The sequence below is a fragment of the Kogia breviceps genome, chromosome 3 (genome assembly GCF_026419965.1).
Source record: "Kogia breviceps isolate mKogBre1 chromosome 3, mKogBre1 haplotype 1, whole genome shotgun sequence".
NCBI lineage: Eukaryota > Metazoa > Chordata > Mammalia > Artiodactyla > Physeteridae > Kogia > Kogia breviceps.
Window position 1 is genome coordinate 21,712,177 of NC_081312.1, and position 19,598 is coordinate 21,731,774.

Genomic DNA, 19,598 nt, shown 5'->3' on the forward strand with positions numbered 1-19,598 from the left:
GAGTGCAGGGTTTGCACATGGTGGCCCGCAGATGTGTGTTGTTTGGACTGTGCAGAGTTTGAATTTGAATGTTTTTAGTCTAGACAGAAGCTCTCCTGTTGAGCCACAGTCTCCACCATTCCCCACTGCCTTTTGCTTTTCTAATTCGACCTAGTTCTATCTGTTGCTTGGCCTGTGTAGGAATTTTGTTTGTGACCCCTAAGCACTGGAGTAAATGGTAGGACAAGAATAGTGAACAAGACTCCCAGTCTCAGCCTGCATGGAGACTGCTATGGACATCCTAGGGTATAGTTTTTATACATTTTAAGGTAAACACTCTTTAAGCATAGAGACAGGTGGGCATGGCTGTTTTTCTGCCCTCACCCCCTGTAATGGTGAGTCCTTTGATCACTGCTTGCCTGTCCTTTGTTTTTCCTCCACGAGACAGTTCTGAAGAGTGGCCTTCCTCGCATGATGTGATGGCGGTTTCTGGTATCTGTTTCAGGGGGCACTGAAGAGCACCTCCCAGGACCATCGTCTTCCTCAGACCAGTCCGAGAGCTCTTCTGGGGAGAACCGTGTGGCGGATGGAGGCTCTCAGGACCTTTCCCCCTCAGAGCACGATGACTCTTCTGAAAAGATGGGCCTCATCTCTGAAGCGGCCTCCCCTCCCCTGAGCCCTGAGCAGCCTCCACCTGACCTGGCTTCAGCCATCAGCAGCTGGGTTCAGTTTGAAGATGACACACCCTGGGCCAGCACATTACCACCTCATAAAGAAGCAGGTGGGACAGGTAGGACAGGTGGGGGGCTGGGAAGGGTTCTGTCTGAGGTCTGTGCTCACCGGGGACGCTTTTCCATGAGAGGTCTGCAGGGCTGCCAGCATTCTGTTTTGCCTGCTCCGGAGCCCTGAAGCACTGGCCACATAGGAGAGAGCAGACAGAGATCTCATCTGGCTTAATTCTATGACACGTTTTTATTAACATAAGCATGTGGAAGGATTTATGTGTTCTGGGCCATTTCCAGCCTTTTACCCTTGCCCTGGCTGTTAATTTCTCTTTGGAAGTATGCATATTTATTCATCTATTATGGACTGGAATTCTATTTACTTAGCACCTAAATTGTAAGCTCCTGTGAGTAAAATGAATGTCTCTCAAAGTGTGGACCACCAACCATCTCTAATAGAGTCACCAGTTATACATAGATGTTCTTGTGTCCCAGGCCTTTAGAATCCAAATCTTCAGGGCTGGGAAATGTCATTAATGGTCAGTCTCTTACTTTGTAGCATTTAAATGGCCAGAAGCTGCACTGGGAAGCTGAGTGAAGCCAGGGGAATGATTAGTTCCTAGCCTGGTGACCTGACTACTTATTTTATTGTGCAATGAAGCATACCAAGGGTGATTGGGATAACCTTTGGGACTGTATTAGTTTTCTATTTGCTGCTGTAACAAATTACTACAAACTTAGTGGCTTAACCAACACAACTGTATTATCTTACAATTCTGTAGTTCGGAAGTCCGACATGGGTGTCACTGAGCTAAAATCAAGGTGTTGGTGGGTCTGCATCCCTTTCAGGAGGCTCTAGGGGAGAATCTGTGTCCTTGCCCTTTCTAGCTTCTAGAGGCTGCCCACATTTCTTGGCATGTGGCCTCTTCCTCAGTCTCCAAAGCCAGCAATGTTGCATCTCTCTGTGCCTTTCTTCTATAGTCAAATCTTCCTCTGCCTGACTTCTGCTTTCCTCTTCCGTTTTTTTTTTTTTTTTTTTAAATCTGTATTGGAGTATAACTGCTTCACAAGACTGCACTAGCCTTTGTCGCACAACAAAGTGAATCAGCCACATGCACACATACATCCCCATATCCCCACCCTCTTGAGCCTTCCTCCCTATCCCACCCCTCTAGGTGGTCACAAAGCCCCGAGCTGATCTCCCTGTGCTGTGCTGCTGCTTCCCACTAGCTAGCTATTTTACATTTGGTAGTGTATATATGTCCATACTACTCTCACTTCACCCCAGCTTCCCCCTCCCCCACTGTGTCCTCAAGTCCGTGCTCTATGTCTACATCTTTATTCCTGCCCTGCCTGCCACTAGGTTCATCAGTACCATTTTTTTTTATTCCATTTATATGCGTTAGCATACGGTATTTGTTTTTCTCTTTCTGACTTACTTCACTCTGTATGACAGACTGTAGGTCCATCCACCTCACTACAAATAACTCAATTTCATTTCGTTTTATGGCTGAGTAATATTCCATTGTATATATGTGCCACATCTTCTTTATCCATTCATCTGTTGATAGACATTTAGGTTGCTTCCATGTCCTGGCTATTGTAAATAGAGCTGCAGTGAACATTGTGGTACATGACTCTTTTTGAATTATGGTTTTCTCAAGGTATATGCCCAGTAGTGGGATTGGTGGGTCATATGGTAGTTCTATTTGTAGTTTTTGAAGGAACCTCCATACTGTTCTCCATAGTGGCTGTATCAATTTACATTCCCATCAGCAGTGCAAGAGGGTTCCCTTTTCTCCACACCCTCTCCAGCATTTATTGTTTGTAGATTTTTTGATAATGGCCATTCTGACTGCTGACTGGTGTGAGGTGATACCTCATTGTAGTTTTGATTTGCATTTCTCTGACAATTAGTGATGTTGAGCATCTTTTCATGTGCCTCTTGACCTTCTGTATGTCTTCTTTGGTGAAATGTCTATTTCCTCTTCCGTTTTTAAGGACCCTTGTGATTACACTGGGCCCACAAGGATAATCCAGGACAATTTCCCCATCTCAAGGTTTTTAACTGAATCATATCTGCAGAATCTCTTTTGGCATGTAAAAGGACATATTCACAGGTTCTGGGGATTAGGATGTGGACATCTTTGTAGGGGAGCATTATTTTGTCTACCACAGAGACCTCTTAGCAAAGCCAGGTTGATGTTTTTCTGTTTTTGGTTAAATGTTTTGCTAGTTTTGATGTTTAAAAACAATTCCTTTGTTTTTCAAACGTGTTTTCAATATCAATAAAAACAATTTTAAGAAAATATAAAGCATAATTCTACTGTATAACAAACATTTCCATTTCTACATAACAATTTGCACATTGATACACTTTTTCACATTTAAGCATCAGATTTCTCAGTGAATTGTTGGTGAGAAAGCCATGACACTCAAAGCAGCATGGATGAAATGACAGGTACAGACAGGCTTCCTAGTCTGGCTGGAGGGAGGACGTAACCTTTACTGAACACCTAACACAAGTAAGACAGTGGGCTAATTAAGCATTTGTGCGTTTGAGGGAAAGTTACTGAACACAGGGCAATGAATCAGTACAGAAGTTTGCTTGTTTTTAGTAAGATACATTCACTAAATATTTATTCTCTTAGACACTGTGCTCAGTGCTTTACGTCATCTCATGAACTCTCTACAACGATCATATGAGGAAGGTATATTTAATATTATATTCATATTACACATGAGAAGACTGAGACAGATAGTGATTTGGGAATTTGCCCATAGTTGTATGCCAGGAAGTGGCGGGAGAGAGCTTTGCTACCAGGCAGACTGGCCCCAGGATCTTTGAACAGCCTAGGGATGCTGTGTGTGGTATGTTTGCCTTGATCTTCCCCGCTATTGCTATAGTTTCCTCTGCTTCCTCATTTCCCGGAGGCAGGGGAGGCGAGGGATGGGTTGCCCTAAAATGGCCCTGCTTTCAGATCACTGATTATATTCAAGGCATTCAGATTCTTTTACATATTGTTCATACCTTACCTTTAGTTTCAAAGATCTCCTAATTGCTTAGAACTGTTTATATGACAGATGGATCTATTTGCTTTAACTCTTCACCACTTATTTTTGCAAAACTAACTTTGGAGTTAGTCATAATTATGTTGCCCCCATCTGACTGAGGATTTTAGCTTGTTATTGATAATGGTTTTGACCTTTAATGGTTTTAACCTTTAAATCATTAAAACCTTATCCTTTAAGGCAGCAGTTTTCAAAGTGTGGTCTATAGATCTCTGGAGTTTCCCAAGACCCTCTCAAGGGGTGTGTGGGACCAAAAGTATTTTCATAATAATTCTAAGATTTTTTTGGTCTTTTTTACTGTATTGGCATTTGCATTAATGGTGTAAAAGTAATGGCAAGTAAAATTTATGGCCACTGTGTACACATAGTGTACACAGTGTAGCATAGTAAAAAAAAAAAGTCAATTTCACATAATATCCTTCATGAAGTAGTAAAGATTATTAATTTTATTAAATCTGGATTCTTTTTTAAAAATAAATTTATTTATTTTTGGCTGCGTTGGGTCTTTGTTGCTGCGTGTGGGCTTCCTCTAGTTGCGGCGAGCCAGGGCTACTCTTCATTGCTGTGCGCGGGCTTCTCATCGTGGTGGCTTCTCTTGTTGCAGAGCATGGACTCTAGGTGTGTGGGCTTCAGTAGTTGTGGCATGTAGGCTCAGTAGTTGTGGCTCGCAGGCTCTAGAGAGCAGGCTCAGTAGTAGTGGCGCACGGGCTTAGTTGCTCCGCAGCATGTGGTATCTTCCCTGACCCGGGCTCGAACCCGTGTCCCCTGCATTGGCAGGTGGATTCTTAACCACTGCTCCACCAGGGAAGCCCTAAATCTGGATTCTTAAGTACATCTTTTTAATATTTTCTGTGACAAATTAGGAAATATGCATAAAACACTTGTGTTCCATACCAAGATATAATGGTTGTCTTGAAGAAAAATGGGTATCTTGAAAAAAACTGGGTTTGAAAGATATTTTAATTTAAAAATTAAATTTTAAAATCAAAATTATTTAAAAATTATTTGAGAAAGTCAAAACAATGCCCAAAAAAACCCTTGATGAACAAAATATCATCATTTTAAAGACAAAATTCAACCAACACCTGTATGACTGCCACCCTGCCCCCTAATCCTAGCAGTGGTTCCAATAAAACTCTATGTACAAAAATAGGTAGCTAGCCTGTGGGCCACAGTTTGCTGATTTTATATTTTTTAAATATTGTATTTAAAATGTTATTTGCCTCCTAAGTTTCTTGGTACCCTTTTAAATTTTGCCCCCGAGGTGAGTGCCTCACTTGCCTCCCCCTAGTCCCAGCCTTCCCCTGCACTAAGGATATGGGATTCATTGATATCACTAGAGAACCAATCAAGAAATGACAACTTTCAAATGTGTGAAAGCATAATTGTGGCCTGAAAACTGCCCAAACGTTCATTACTAGTTCCATCTGTTTCCACGTATGAACATTTAACTCAGCTCTGTGGAGGTGGAGCTCTGCTGCAGGAAGAGCCTGTTGGCTGGTTTCCCAGCAGACATGAGGCCCAATGTGTAGGGTCAGCCCCAACTCAGCAAGTGTTCCTCACCCAGGGACCCAAGAACCATAGAGGACTATGCAGAGCATCAAGGTGGTAAAGAAAATGGTAATAAATCCAAGGCTCCTATCTCAACTCTCCTGCTGATACCCAACTGCCCATCAAGGAACCCACCAAATAAAGGACTGCCGGGTACATCCGTCTTACCCAAACTGGCCTCACCAACTAGGCCAGCTCCCTCGTGGGTTTCCTCACCCAGACTGTGTTTAATAAGGAAGAGTGAGTGGTCGGTAGAGCTGAGGCCAGGCGATGAGCAGGAGGAACTAGGCTTCAGGTCACTCAACACAGAAAATGCAGGCAATTCCATCCTGGAGGCTGTTGAGCAGCTCAGATTTTAAACATTTGAATCCAAAAGATTGGGATACCTGGGCTGTGTCAATGGTATCACGTACGTTAACTGCAGACATTACACCAAACTAGTGCAGTGTGGACAGCAAGTATCTTCATTGTGATAGAGACAGCCTGAGGCTTCCTGCAGTCACCACTCCCTGCTCTATTCTTTGGATCATGCTAAGTTTTCCTGGTGTGGCAGGCCGAATAATGGCCCCCAAAGACATCAGGTCCTAGGCCCTGGAACCTGTAAACTTTATCCTATTGGTAGAAAGGATTTTTGCAGATTGATTATGTTAAGGATTTTGAGATAGGGAGATAATCCTGGATTATCTAGGTGTGTCCTAAATACAATCACATAGGTAAGAGGTAGATAGAGGGAGAATTTGCCCACACAGAGAAGGCAATGAGAAGATCTAACAGAAGGGGATTTGAAGATGCTGGCCCTGAAGACTGGAGTCATGAGGCCACAGCCAAGGAATGCCAGCAGCCACCAGAAGCTGGAAGATGCAAGGAATGAATTCCCCCCTAGAGCTTCTGGAGGGAGCATTGCCCTGTTGACATCTTAATTTTGGCCCAGTGATTCTGATTTCAGACTTCTGGCTTCCAGAACTAGGAGAGAATAAATTTCTGTTGTCTAAAGCCACCAGGTTTTTGGTATAGCAGCCACAGTTAATACATCAAGTCTCCAAAATCTTAAATGGAACCGGACTGATAATGAGTCAATCTGGGCTAGTGGAGCCTCTCTAAGAGTGCAGGCCATGTACTAAGCAGATGTTCTGTGCTAGCCACTATGCATGTCATCTCCAAAGTTTGCAGCCCTTTACAAACGTTTTAAAGTTTACACCAGCATGCATGCAGGTGGTGAAGTTCAGCCAGAACAAAGGTTCCACGGAAACTGATATTCGGCTTCAGCCCTCTTCCCCGGACTCTTTCCTATAAATGGACTATTTCCTATAACGGAGTTACAGTTTCTCAGTTTATTCCCATTTTCCTCACGTTCGTCCTATTTGCTGCTAGCAAATGCCTAGCACCCTCTGGTCAGATGTCTTTGTGTCAGGAGAAAGGGAAAAATGTGCATCTTGGACTCATCCCAGGCAGCCTCTTTATGAGTATCCTTTTATGAGAAAATCATCGTGGCCTCAGAGAAACAGGTGGGAAGAGATGACAAAGGAGGACTGATCAGTGACATTCCTAGTCTGGATTCCTGGAAGCAAAAAGTGGAGCCTTACTCAGCCGGCTTGTTTCATACCTTAACATCCTGGCTTGCAAAGAGAAGTTGGGAAAGAAATGACCGCGCACACACAGGAGTGCCTAGGTAGAGAAATGTTACCTGGGATACTCCTTTCCCCTCCCTCAGTCCTCATTCCTCCACTCCTCCACAGTTTTCTTGACAGAAAAAAAGCAAAACAAAACAAAACACAAAAAAACCCACAAAATAATTTATCTTTTAAGTTGTACCACCTAAGAATAAAGTCAAGGGGGCACTGGACCCCTTGCACATTGGAATGTGCAATTTGCCTTCATTAAAATGCAGGAGGCTGTAGGCATGGGGAGTGAGGGACAAAGAGACTGTCATTAGGGTTAAACCTCTTGTTTTTGTGGCATTAAATGCCAGAAGCTGCACAGGGAACTTAGAGAAGCCAGGGAGTGGTTAGTCCCCACCCTGGTGACCTGGCTACTTTTAATTGTCCACTGACACATACCCAGGGTGACTGGATAGCCAGGAGTAACAGCTAGAGGGGAAAACAACTCCAGAAATGCTTAAACCCATCAAGGGAACAACTTTCTTTTGGACTTCAACTAGGGCAGGGTTTGAAGTGAATAAGTGCCATCATGGTTGGTCTGGGAAAAAAGGAGCTACCTGATCTCCCTCAGAAAAATATGAATAAAATCAACTGAGTGACAGAGGCTTTCTATAACTGCATATGTAGGAAAGAGAGCTGGCACCAGTTCTTTGGACCTGAGGATACTAGAATGAGAGAGCATATAAAATCATGCCTTTTGATTCTTTTGTAAAAATTGTTTCTTCCATTAAGACCCCTGAAATTTGGTGAAAGCCAAATGTGGAATTCACATATCTGACTTAACAGGACCACTTTGGCTCAGGCTGTGTTGATAAATATCCTCTTTTGAAAGATTTTTATTAGAATCTTAACTGTCAAACACTTAAACTTCGGACTTAAATTAGCACAGGAATACTGTTCACACCTCCAGTTTGAAGATGCTGTATGATCGATCTGGGTTACATGGTGAAAAATGTCAAAAAACTTAACTGAAAACTTGTTTGCCAAACTCTGGACTAAATGCACAGATATTCTGTTAAACCATGAGCAGAACCAAAGTTTTTTGTTTCTTTGTTGTTTTTTTTTTAAAGCTTATGGTGGATCTGTTCAAATCAAAAATGAATCTTTATATTGTTCTCTTAAAGAAATATTTTTGAAAATGCACCTAAACCCAAGTGTGTTTTATTCACATTGGGTCCTTTAGCAATAGTGTTTCTGAGATTGCCTAGTTGCACAAAGCTTTCCTAACTTAGTATTTTGCCTGCTCTGACTTTAAAATTCTACCATGCACCAGGAAGAATGTAATAGTTAGCTTCCCTGTCACCTAAAATCTTTACAAAATTCTCTCAGACACAAGGCTGATTTCACAGATGTGCATTTTACAAGTGTATGGGTATGCTTAGACTATGTTTGCAAATGCATGCAAATTGACAGAGCAAAGTTCATCCCCAAATTAAAACAAAACAAAAAAAAAATTAAGGCACTATTGTCAACATGAGGCTTCCTGTTCACTCATCGTGTTGTGCGCTGACCTTCTTCCAGGGACATGGCAGTTTTGTGGCAAGGCCAGGGCTGAATTGGATCCATTATGAAGATACTGCAGGATATGCATAATTACAAACATAAAAAAAATTTTGATTTCCGGAACATTTGTCCCACAGCCCAAGCAAAACACTAGTATTCGCTTGTCCTTCAAATGTCTTCCCTCACAACATGGACTGAGGCCTTCCCATTGTGTCTGGAGAAGCTAATTATTTGGGACCAGAGAAAGAGCCACTTGTTTGGGGGAGGACCAGAGATGCCGTCAGCCATTTAAAAGGGAGACAGGGGTGACAGCTGAGAGACTTAATCCTGAAAAAGACTAGCCCATTGGTTAATTTCTGTTATGTTTTTCATTCTGGCTACTGGGGGGTGGGTGAGTGGTGGATAGGGGTGGGATAAGATCCCAGCCATTGGGTGAATACAGAGACCAGATGCCCTGCATTTGACATGCATATATATTTCTCTCCTCAACAGAGGAGGTCTTATTTTCTTTTAATACCTTAAATTATTCTTCTCTGCCTTTAAATGTAATTAATGACCTTTCTGGAATCCATCTCAGAGCATGATGCACTCAGGAATGAATTTAACAGAGCCCTTCTTCCTTGGGGGTCTGCCGCCTCTCTGCCCCTCTCCGCTGAGCTCTGCTCTGCTCCAATTGCCACCTCTCCTGCTGTTCCCAAAGGTGCATTTCTGCTCTTACTGTTCCCTCAGCCTTTAAAGCTCTTCCCCTGCATTTTCACTCAGAGCTCTGCTCAACATCACCTCCGTTCACCAACTCCCTGCTTTTTCTTTTTTTTTAGATAGATAAATTTTTTTTTTTTTTTTTTTTTTTTCGGTACGCAGGCCTCTCACTGTTGTGGCCTCTCCCTTTGCGGAGCACAGGCTCGCGCAGGCTCAGCGGCCATGGCTCACGGGCCCAGCCGCTCCACGGCATGTGGGATCTTCCCGGACCGGGGCACGAACCCGTGTCCCCTGCATCGGCAGGCGGACTCTCAACCACTGCGCCACCAGGGAAGCCCTAGATAGATAAATATTTTTTTTTTAATGAAATAAAATAAAAATGAACTTGCATCCCTTCTGGGTGGGAAGTTTCCCTTTTTGATGGAACAGGGAGTTTCTCTGTGTTCTGGGTGAGACTGGGTGATCTGGGAGCGGTGTTTTGGGGGGGGGGGTCCCTCCTCAGACAACATTCAGGGCCCAGCTGCCCTTGGGGAGGGGGTAGCTGAGCTATCGAAATCCCCCCATTCACCCCATTTTCACCTAGAGCTGTTCCAGCCATGCTTGTTGCACATGTTGGACCTCTTAAATGATTTCGTTTGAAGAAAGAGCTATTTGGGGTTTAAAAGAAAGGGAGAGAGAGAGAGCTGGAAAGCCACTCATCTGAGGAAGAAGCACTAGGCAAGGAATCAGGAGGCCTGGTCTCTCTGCTTTTCCTGGCTTTATATGTCTTTACAGCCCATGTCTCTACCTGAAATTAGGTTATATGCTTATTTGTTTACTGTCTCTCTTCCCCCCTAGAGGAAAGGGACTTTGTCTCTCTCACTTACTCTTTATCCCAGAATATGGTGCATGGACCTTAGTAGGTGCTCACTTTGATTTATTGGATTAATGAATGAAAAGGTGAAAGATGTACATGAAATCTAATGCAGAAATATTATTGGTTATGTGGGCAGTGAGCGGCTAGGTAGAACTTGAAGGATGGCTTCTTCAGTGAAGTGAATTTTTTTTTTTTTTTTATTAAGGAATCTATACCAGCCTCTTCTCCATCATGCCTTTCTCTTATCAACTGATTGGTATCAGTTTTTGATTTCCCACTGTTATGTACATAGTGCATGTATAAACACACCACATACATATACGTAGATACACACATACACAGACATAACATACACACGTAACATGTACTCATACACACATATACGCACATATACCATGTACACTTACATATATACACATACACACATATAACATATACACCTAACATAACATATACATATTTTATTAAAACTCCAGAATTCTCCTCTTCCAGAGAATATGCTAGCTCACCCAGGGAGCCGTGTGGCCTATCTCACCCTCATCCTCAGTGTGGGACACAAAACACAATAAGCTGCCCAAGCATGCATTAATTAACTCGTTCATTCATGCAAAGAATATTTAGGTGCTAGGAATGCAATTATGAGAAAGTTGGACACCGTCCCTGTTCTCCCCAAGCTGAGGCTAATCCAGCGGTCGGGCAGTCTGTTACCCACGAAGCCTTCTGGGGTGAGCAAGCGCTCCTCTGGGCCAGTCCTGGGGTAGCTGCTTTGTATTGCCAGCTATGAAATAGCGTGAAAGCCACAAACGAAGAGTCGAATTAGATCTCCTTTGTATTCACGGATGGGCATGTTTACGGCATTGGAAAACTCACTTAGCCCTAGTGAGTAAACATCCAAGTATAAATAAAGGACATGACATCAAAAGGTATATAAGTATTTGAAGTTTTAGTCTATCCAGGATTCCAAAGTATGAAAAGAGAGAACAGTATTTGCTGTATTAATTGTTTCAGCTGACAACTTGTAAGTTTATTATTTATTCAATCAATGGTGCTTTGAGGTCCCGCTATTTACCATTCACTGTTCAAGGCACTGGGGATACAGTGGGATATTCCTGCCTCATGGAGCATCCATTCTGCTGGGGAAGCCACACCAGAAACACGATCAAGAAGTAGATACGATGTAAGTGTGTTAGATAATGTAAGTGGGAAGAAGAGAAAAACGAGGCAAAGAAAGGGAAGAGGGTGAGGGAGGACGTGAAATTTTACAGAAGGTCAGGGCGTGACTCTCTGAGCAGTAACTTTTGAGCGAAGACTTGAGGGAAGTGAGGAGTGAGCCTTGCAGAAATCAGGGAAGGAGCCTTCTAGGAGGAAGGAACGGGCAGGTGACGAGACTGGGGAGGCGGCCGTGTTTGTGGAATGTGATTGGAGTGGAGTGAATTCGGGAGAAGTTCGAGAAGAAGATGAGACAGAGAAGTCGAGGGGTCTCAGACCACGTAGGTCCTTGAGGGCACAATAAGGACATCTCACCTTTACTGTGGGTGAGATGGGAAGCTATGGGAGGGTGTTGAGCCAGAGCTGTGGTGTGATCCCACTCGGCTTGCACAGGTAATTCTATTAAGACTGTGTGGCTGCTATGTTGAGAGCGGACTGAGAGGACAGGAGACCAGGGGACAGCCACTGCGATGATCCAGGAGAGGATGGTATCTTGGACCAGGGTGGTAGCTTGAAGACGGTGGGAAGTGATTGGATTCCAGGTATATATATATATATATTTTTTTTTTTAAATTTTTATTTATTTATTTTTTTTGCGGTACGCGGGCCTCTCACTGTTGTGGCCTCTCCCGTTGCGGAGCACAGGCTCCGGACCGGGGCACGAACCCGTGTCCCCTGCATCGGCAGGCGGACTCTCAACCACTGCGCCACCAGGGAAGCCCTCCAGGTATATTTTGAAGGTAGGACTAACAGAAACTGGGATGGACCAAATGTGAGAAGAATCAAGGTTTCATTCTGAACGTCTGAAAGGGTGAAGGAGCTGGTGTGGAAGGGATGATAGGAACTTAGTTTCTGACTTGTAAAGTTAGAGATCCACGTCAAGATTTCAAGTAGATTTGGGCACAAGTTTATGTCTGGAAGTAATAACGACCACTTAACCCTTTTTGAGTACTTCCTTTGTGCCAAGCGTTTTTCCAAGTGCTCTGCCGGTATTAGCCTAATCCCTTTATGAGACGGGCACTGTTTTCAGCTCCATTTTACAGGTGGAAAACACAGAAGAACAGATGTATTAAGTAACTTGTCCCCCGCTACAGGGCTGAATGGGAACCAGGCAGTCTGGATCCAGAGTCCTTGCCCACAACCTCATAGGAAAGGAGAGAAGGCAGATTTCTATCTTTTTTTCACTTTATTCCTTGCGGGGCGGATGCGGCTCTGAAGCATCGTGATGATAGCAGCCTGCCGCTCTCTGGCCAGGCTGTCGGAGGTCTGGGCCTGGGAGAAGAGTCAGCTCCAGACCCAGTACTTTCTCTCAGTGTTCAACTGATCTTGTGGCCTGAGGATATTCAATTCTCAGAACCTAAATAAAATGATGTATCCAAGATTTCTAAGCTGATAAATAAAGTGTATGAGACCAAGCTGTATTATTCTTAGTTTCTCTTTCAAGGGAAACTGGAGTTTTATCTAACAAATGTTAAGAGCTAATGTGAAAATACAAATAGTTAAAATAGCTTCCTTTCTTGAATAGTTAGTCTTTTGATATGTGGTCTTAATAAGCTTTATTACCTACCAAATAAACACAAAGGAACATATTTAAAATGTGTATTAAGTTAAAAGGATGACAGTACAACCCACCACCCAGTTTAATAAATAGAACACTGTCATCACCCAGAAGCTGCATATTTCCCTGCTGATCATGACATCCTTTTTCCAGACATCCTCTTCCCTCCCTCCTCTGTCACCCACTTCCTGGGTTTTGTGATAACGGCTTTACTTCTTTTTAAAAAAATATTTATTTATTTATTTGGTTGCACCTGGTCTTAGTTGTGGCAAGCAGGCTCCTTAGTTGTGGCATGCAAACTCTTAGTTGCAGCATGCATGTGGGATCTAGTTCCCTCACCAGGGATTGAACTGAGGCTCGCTGCATTGGCTGTGAGGAATCTTAACTGCTGTGCCACCAGGGAAGTCCCTGCTTTACTTTTCTAAACAGCTTTCCTACCTACATATGCATCGAGAATGACATAAGTGAATTCCCTCTGTTTTTGAACCTTATGTAAGTGGAGTAATACTGCATGTATTATTCTGTGGTTTGCTCCTTTTACACAACATTATTTGTGAGATTTTTCCATGTTGTTACCTGTAGGTATAGTTCCTTTAGTGTTTATTGCAGTGTATTCCATCTTAGTACTATTCCACAATTCATTTACCCATTCTGTGAGCGATGGATATTAGAGTTATTTCTACTTTTCCGCAATTAAGAACGTGCTTCTATGAGCATACTTTTTGTCTTTTCTATGAGCATTCCTATCCTGGTGAACAAGTACAAGTGATTCTCTTGTATAAAAAAGTCAGAGGGGAATTGCTATGCTACAGGGTGTGTTTATTTTCCACTTTCACACATAACTTTAACACCAACCCTTTTACTACGGTGGTTCCAGTTTACTCTTCTACCAGCAACATATGAAAGATGCTGCGGCTCCACTTCCCCGCCTACACTGGCATAGTCATGTTTCGCTATTTTTGTCACAGGGAGGCAGGGAGAGAGGGAAGGGGGAAGAGTAATGGTATCTCATGTGGTTTTAATCTGCATTTCCTAGATTACTAATGAGGTTGAGTTTCTTTTTTTTCCTTTTCTTTACTTTTTTTTTCCATTTAGATGTTTTCTTTCATAAAATGCCTAGTGGAGTATTTTTTTGTTGAGGGTATTTTCCTTTTTCTTGCTGATTTCTAGGAGTTCCTTGTGGATATGATGTGTGGCAGATATTATCTCCTACCCTGTGGGTGGTCTTTTGACTCTTTGTGGGGCCTTTTAGTGAAAAGTTCTTAATTTTAATTATATGAAATTTGTTTATTTTTCTTTTATGCTTGCTACTTTCTTTGTCTTGGTAAAGGAAATCTTTCCGTACCCCAAAGTCATGACCATATTAAGCTATATGCCTTCTAAAATGCATCTTTTTTTTTTTTTTTCGGTACGCAGGCCTCTCACCACTGTGGCCTTTCCCGTTGTGGAGCACAGGCTCCGGAAGTGCAGGCTCAGCGGCCATGGCTCACGGGCCCAGCCGCTCCGCTGCATGTGGGATCTTCCCGGACCGGGGCACGAACCCGTGTCCCCTGCGTTGGCAGGCGGACTCTCAACCACTGCACCACCAGGGAAGCCCCTAAAATGCATCTTATGTAGCCTTTCACACTTTGACATTCAATCCACTTAGAACTGATTTTTCTGTATGGTGTGAAGTAGGAGTCTAATTTCATTTTTTTCCATATAGTAGTATTTTCCCAATATTATTTCTGTTGTTTTATTTATTTTAATATATATTTACAAATATATTTATATTATTAAACATTTGATTTCATTCATATCTAAATAGTGTATTCTGCTTAATATGAGGAAAAAAACATGCTAGGATTTTGATTGAGAGGCAAAACTCTATAATCCAATTTAGGGAGAATTAACATCTTTACCTCATTAATTCTTTCAGTCCCTAAATATAGTATATCTCTCCATCTAATAAGGTCTTCCCTATGGAAGACCTTAATACACTTTACAAGTATCTCCTCTGGGGCCTTGCCTATCTTTTGTTAAATTTATTACTATATATTCATATATATATATATATATATATATATTCATATTTTTTGTTGTTGTTTTAGATACTCTCTTGTTTTCTTGCTGGTTAAAGACTTAAAACTTTTAATACTTTTGCTTTGCAAAAGACCCTGTTAAGAAAATAAGGAGACACTCATGTATGCTGGTGGGAATGTAAAATGGTACAAGAACTTTGGAAAACAGTTTGGTGGGTTCTTATAAAACTAAACATGCAATTACCATATAACTCAGCAGTTGTACTCTTGGGCATTTATCCCAGTGAAATGGAAACTTATGTTCATACAAAAACTTGTACATGAATGTTCATAGCACCTTTATTTATAATAGCCAAGAACTGGAAACAGCCCAGATGTCCTTTAGCAGGTGAATGGTGAAACTAACTGTAGTACATCCATACTATGGAATACTGCTCAGCAGTAAAAAGGAATGAAGTATTGATATGTTCAGCAATGTCAGTGAATGTCAAAGGCATTATGCTGCATGATAAAAGCCAATTGTAAAATGTTACATACTGCATGATTCCATTTATATAGCATTCTTGAAATGATGAAATTACAGAAATGAAAAACAAATTAGTTGTTGCCAGGGGTTTAGGAACAGGGCATGAGGGGAAGAGGTGGCACTGAATATAAAAGGGCAACAGGCAGGATCTTTGTGGGTGGAACTGTTGTGTATCTTGACTGTAGTATGGATACACAAACCTACACGTTGATAACATTACATAGAAATAAATACAACACAGACACGTACCACATGTAAAACTGGGGAATAGGAATAAGATTGGTAATCTTATTTTCTTTTTGCTGGCTTTTAAGATCTTCTGTAGGTCTTTGGTCTTGGTGTCGAAAACTCAGCCTCTGTGCACCACTGCCGAATCGAATTTCGGAAACAGTGTTTTGGGTGAAGTAGAAAAGAATAGCTTTATTGCTTTTCCAGGCAAAGGGGGACACAGTGGGCTTGTGCCCCTCAAAAACTGTGTCCCAAACTGGGGGGATTTGGTGAAGATTTATAGCAATGATTCAAGGGCAGGGTTGCAGATAAGGATCAGGGTGTGCGCAGGGCCTGCACTCCTTTTATCTGGTCTCAGGTGGTCTCTCTTTTTTTTTTTTTTTTTTTTTTTTGCGGTACTCTCACTGTTGTGGCCTCTCCCGTTGTGGACACAGGCTCCGGACGCGCAGGCTCAGCGGCCATGGCTCACGGACCTAGCCGCTCCATGACATGTGGGATCTTCCCCGGACCGGGGCACAAACCCGTGTCCCCTGCATCGGCAGGCGGACTCTCAACCACTGCGCCACCAGGGAAGCCCTCTCAGGTGGTCTCTTGAACAGTTTCTCTGATTCCTTTAATCAGAAATGAAGAATGCTAAGTCTTCCATTCGTTGGGGGTTTTAGTTCTGTAAAGAGCTCAAAGATATTTTTATGCGTATCCCTGCCCCAAGGCTGCACTACTGTTTCTAGACTGTTCCTCCCTTGTCTCTGCAACTCCTCCCTTCCCTGATTAGCAACCATTCGAATCTGCCCTTTGGAACACAGGGAAGGTCTTGGAGGTTGGAATCTATTCCCTACAAACAAGAAATGGGGGACACAGAAAGGCTCCTTTACCCAGGAGCCCCATAGGGTCCTGCTTGGTTTCAGTCTTATATAGTTTTGATATCTACTTATGGAGTTATTTTTGGTTACCCTCCTTGAGATACTTTGGGATTTTTAATCTGACAAATAAAATCTTTCATAAACTCTGGGAAATTCTCAGCCAGCATTTTTTCAAATATTGCCTTCATTCTCTCTCTCTTCTCTTTAGGAACTCAGATTAGATATCTATGGGACCTTCTCACTCTATCCTCCATGCGTTTTACTCTGTTTCCACTATCAAAGTGGAAATAGTTCGACCAGGTTCTCAAACTGGAAATTTTTCTGACCACACAAGTAGTTTTAGCTGCAAACCCCTATATGGGCCAGCTTGTGGTTATAAAATCTCAGATTTCTTTTTTTCCCCCCTCTATCTTGCATCCTTAGCATGGGGTTACTAGTGGGGGTTATTCCTAATTTACCCTTTAACTGACCTTTGAGAATTCTAGCTTTAGGCACCAGATCTTCTGTTAGATTTTCCATCTTGGGTAAGTCCTAGGTATTTTTCCCCTTTGCCTTGTCAGGGAGGAGGAAATTTTCCTCTACCCTTTTAGGTTCTTCAGACTGGTCTAAGAATTAAATTAACATGAGACAGATTAACAGGAGAAAATCAAACTAAACTTTAATGACACGTATTCATGGGAGAGACCCAGAAAAACTGAGTAACTCCTCTCAATGGCTGAAGCCCTCACCTTATATACCATCCTTAGCTAAAGACAAAAGAGGATGTTGAGGGTGGTAAGAGTCTTTGGTGGGAGGTGACCAGGAAAAGCAGAGTAAACAAGGCTGATTATGATGCAGATTTAAGTCCAAGCCTTCACTGATAAGAGTTTCTGGAGATTTGGTCATCCTCCTCTTGGTTTGACATACAGCATGAGGGACAATCCCTTACAAATAAAATTTCCCTTACAAATGGAAATTTTTTTACAAAAGGGTAACTCTTACTTGGTTTTCAGAGTACTTCTCATATCTGCAGTTTCTTAGAAAATAACCAGTTTAAGACAATTAATATCACAGAGACATATTTTAGGGTGGCAAATTCTGTTCCCCTGCACCTTCTTCACAAGAGACTGTAAAAATTCAAACTTAGGAGTCTCCCTGGTTTGTACAAAATCCTCAGGGTATAAAAATCAGGTTGTGTGCTCTGCTTACCATTTCTGGGTTCCAGCTTTCACTCAGCCTCTGATAACTCTACTTCTTGCTTACCCTGTAATGTATTGTAAATATTGTTGTTACATTTTACCTAATATTTTACTTTTATTTCCATAATAGTTCAGTGTATAATCCATGATACTGTAGGAAATGGCAATCGTGTGATAAGCTTTTACAAGTTCAGCTTTGCTTTTTAAAAAAATTGTTTATTATTATTATTGGCTATGCCATGCAGCTCGCACAATCTTAGTTCCCTGACTAGGGATCAAAGCCAGGCCCCAGGACTGAAAGTGCCGAGTCCTAACCACTGGACTGCCAGGGAATTCCCTTTGCTTTTGTTTTTTTTTTCTTGGTTGTTTCTTCTTTTTATTTATTTTTTCCTATGTTTGTGTGGGGGTTTTATTTTAACAGTCTGTATTTAATATAGACTGTCTGTGTATAGACTGTTATGGACATAACCAACAAATCCTTAATTGAGTGCCTACTTTATACCAGGCACTATTCTAGAGATGGGGATTTCGGGGGAGGAACAGTAATTTTTCCTCTTCCATTCTAGGTTCTTAGCTGAGAAACCCCTGTGATAAAAAATTAACAAGAGAAAAACAAACAAGTTTTTTTTCCTTAACATCTTTATTGGAGTATAACTGCTTTTCCATGGTGTGTTAGTTTCTGCTGTATAACAAAGTGAATCAACTATACATATACATATACCCCATATCTCCTCCCTCTTGCATCTCCCTCCCACCCTCCCTATCCCACCCCTCTAGATGGTCACAAAGCACCGAGCTGATCTCCCTGTGCTATGCGGCTGCTTCCCACGAGCTATCGGTTTTACATTTGCTAGTGTATATATGTCCATGCCACTCTCTCACTTCGTCCCAGCTTACCCTTCCCGCTCCCCGTGGCCTCAAGTCCGTTCTCTACGTCTACATCTTTATTCCTGCCCTGCCTGCCACTAGGTTCATCAGTACCATTTCTTTTATTCCATATATATGTGTTAGCATATGGTATTTGTTTTTCTCTTTCTGACTTACTTCACTCTGTATGACAGACTCTAGGTCCATCCACCTCACTACAAATAACTCAATTTCATTTCGTTTTATGGCTGAGTAATATTCCATTGTATATATGTGCCACATCTTCTTTATCCATTCATCTGTTGATGGACACTTAGGTTGCTTCCATGTCCTGGCTATTGTAAATAGAGCTGCAGTGAACATTGTGGTACATGACTCTTTTTGAATTATGGTTTTCTCAGGGTATATGCCCAGTAGTGGGATTGCTGGGTCATATGGTAGTTCTATTTGTAGTTTTTGAAGGAACCTCCATACTGTTCTCCATAGTGGCTGTATCAATTTACATTCCCATCAACAGTGCAAGAGGGTTCCCTTTTCTCCACACCCTGACCAGCATTTATTGTTTGTAGATTTTTTGATGATGGCCATTTTGACTGGTGTGAGGTGATACCTCACTGTAGTTTTGATTTGCATTTCTCTAATGATGTGTGATGTTGAGCATTCTTTCATGTGTTTGTTGGCTATCTGTATATCTTTGGAGAAATGTCTGTTTAGCTCTTCTGCCCACTTTTGGATTGGGTTATTTGTTTTTCTGATATTGAGCTGCATGAGCTGCTTGTAAATTTTGGAGATTAATCCTTTGTCAGTTGCTTCATTTGCAAATATTTTCTCCCATTCTGAGGGTTGTCTTCTGGTCTTGTTTATGGTTTCCTTTGCTGTACAAAAGCTTTTAAGTTTCATAGGTCCCATTTGTTTATTTTTCTTTTTGTTTCCATTTCTCTAGGACGTGGGTTAAAAAGGATCTTGCTGTGATTTATGTCATAGAGTGTTCTGCCTCTGTTTGCCTCTGAGAGTTTTATGGTGTCTGGCCTTACATTAGGTCTTTAATCCATTTTGAGTTTATTTTTGTGTGTGGTGTTAGAGATTGTTCTAATTTCATTCTTTTACATGT

General features: G+C 42.0%; 1 protein-coding gene across 4 annotated transcripts in view; it reads left to right on the plus strand.

Moving 5' to 3' along the window:
* Window positions 1–19,598, plus strand: part of STON2 (stonin 2) — a 153,347-nt gene that overhangs the window by 35,747 nt on the left and 98,002 nt on the right. For 3 of the 4 annotated variants that reach the window (XM_059056068.2, XM_067027940.1, XM_067027941.1), the window contains exon 3: window positions 485–769. In XM_059056068.2, the coding sequence (XP_058912051.1) occupies window positions 485–769 (285 nt within the window). The remainder of the gene's footprint in view (window positions 1–484; window positions 770–19,598) is intronic. The other variant, XM_067027942.1, reaches the window with a different exon arrangement.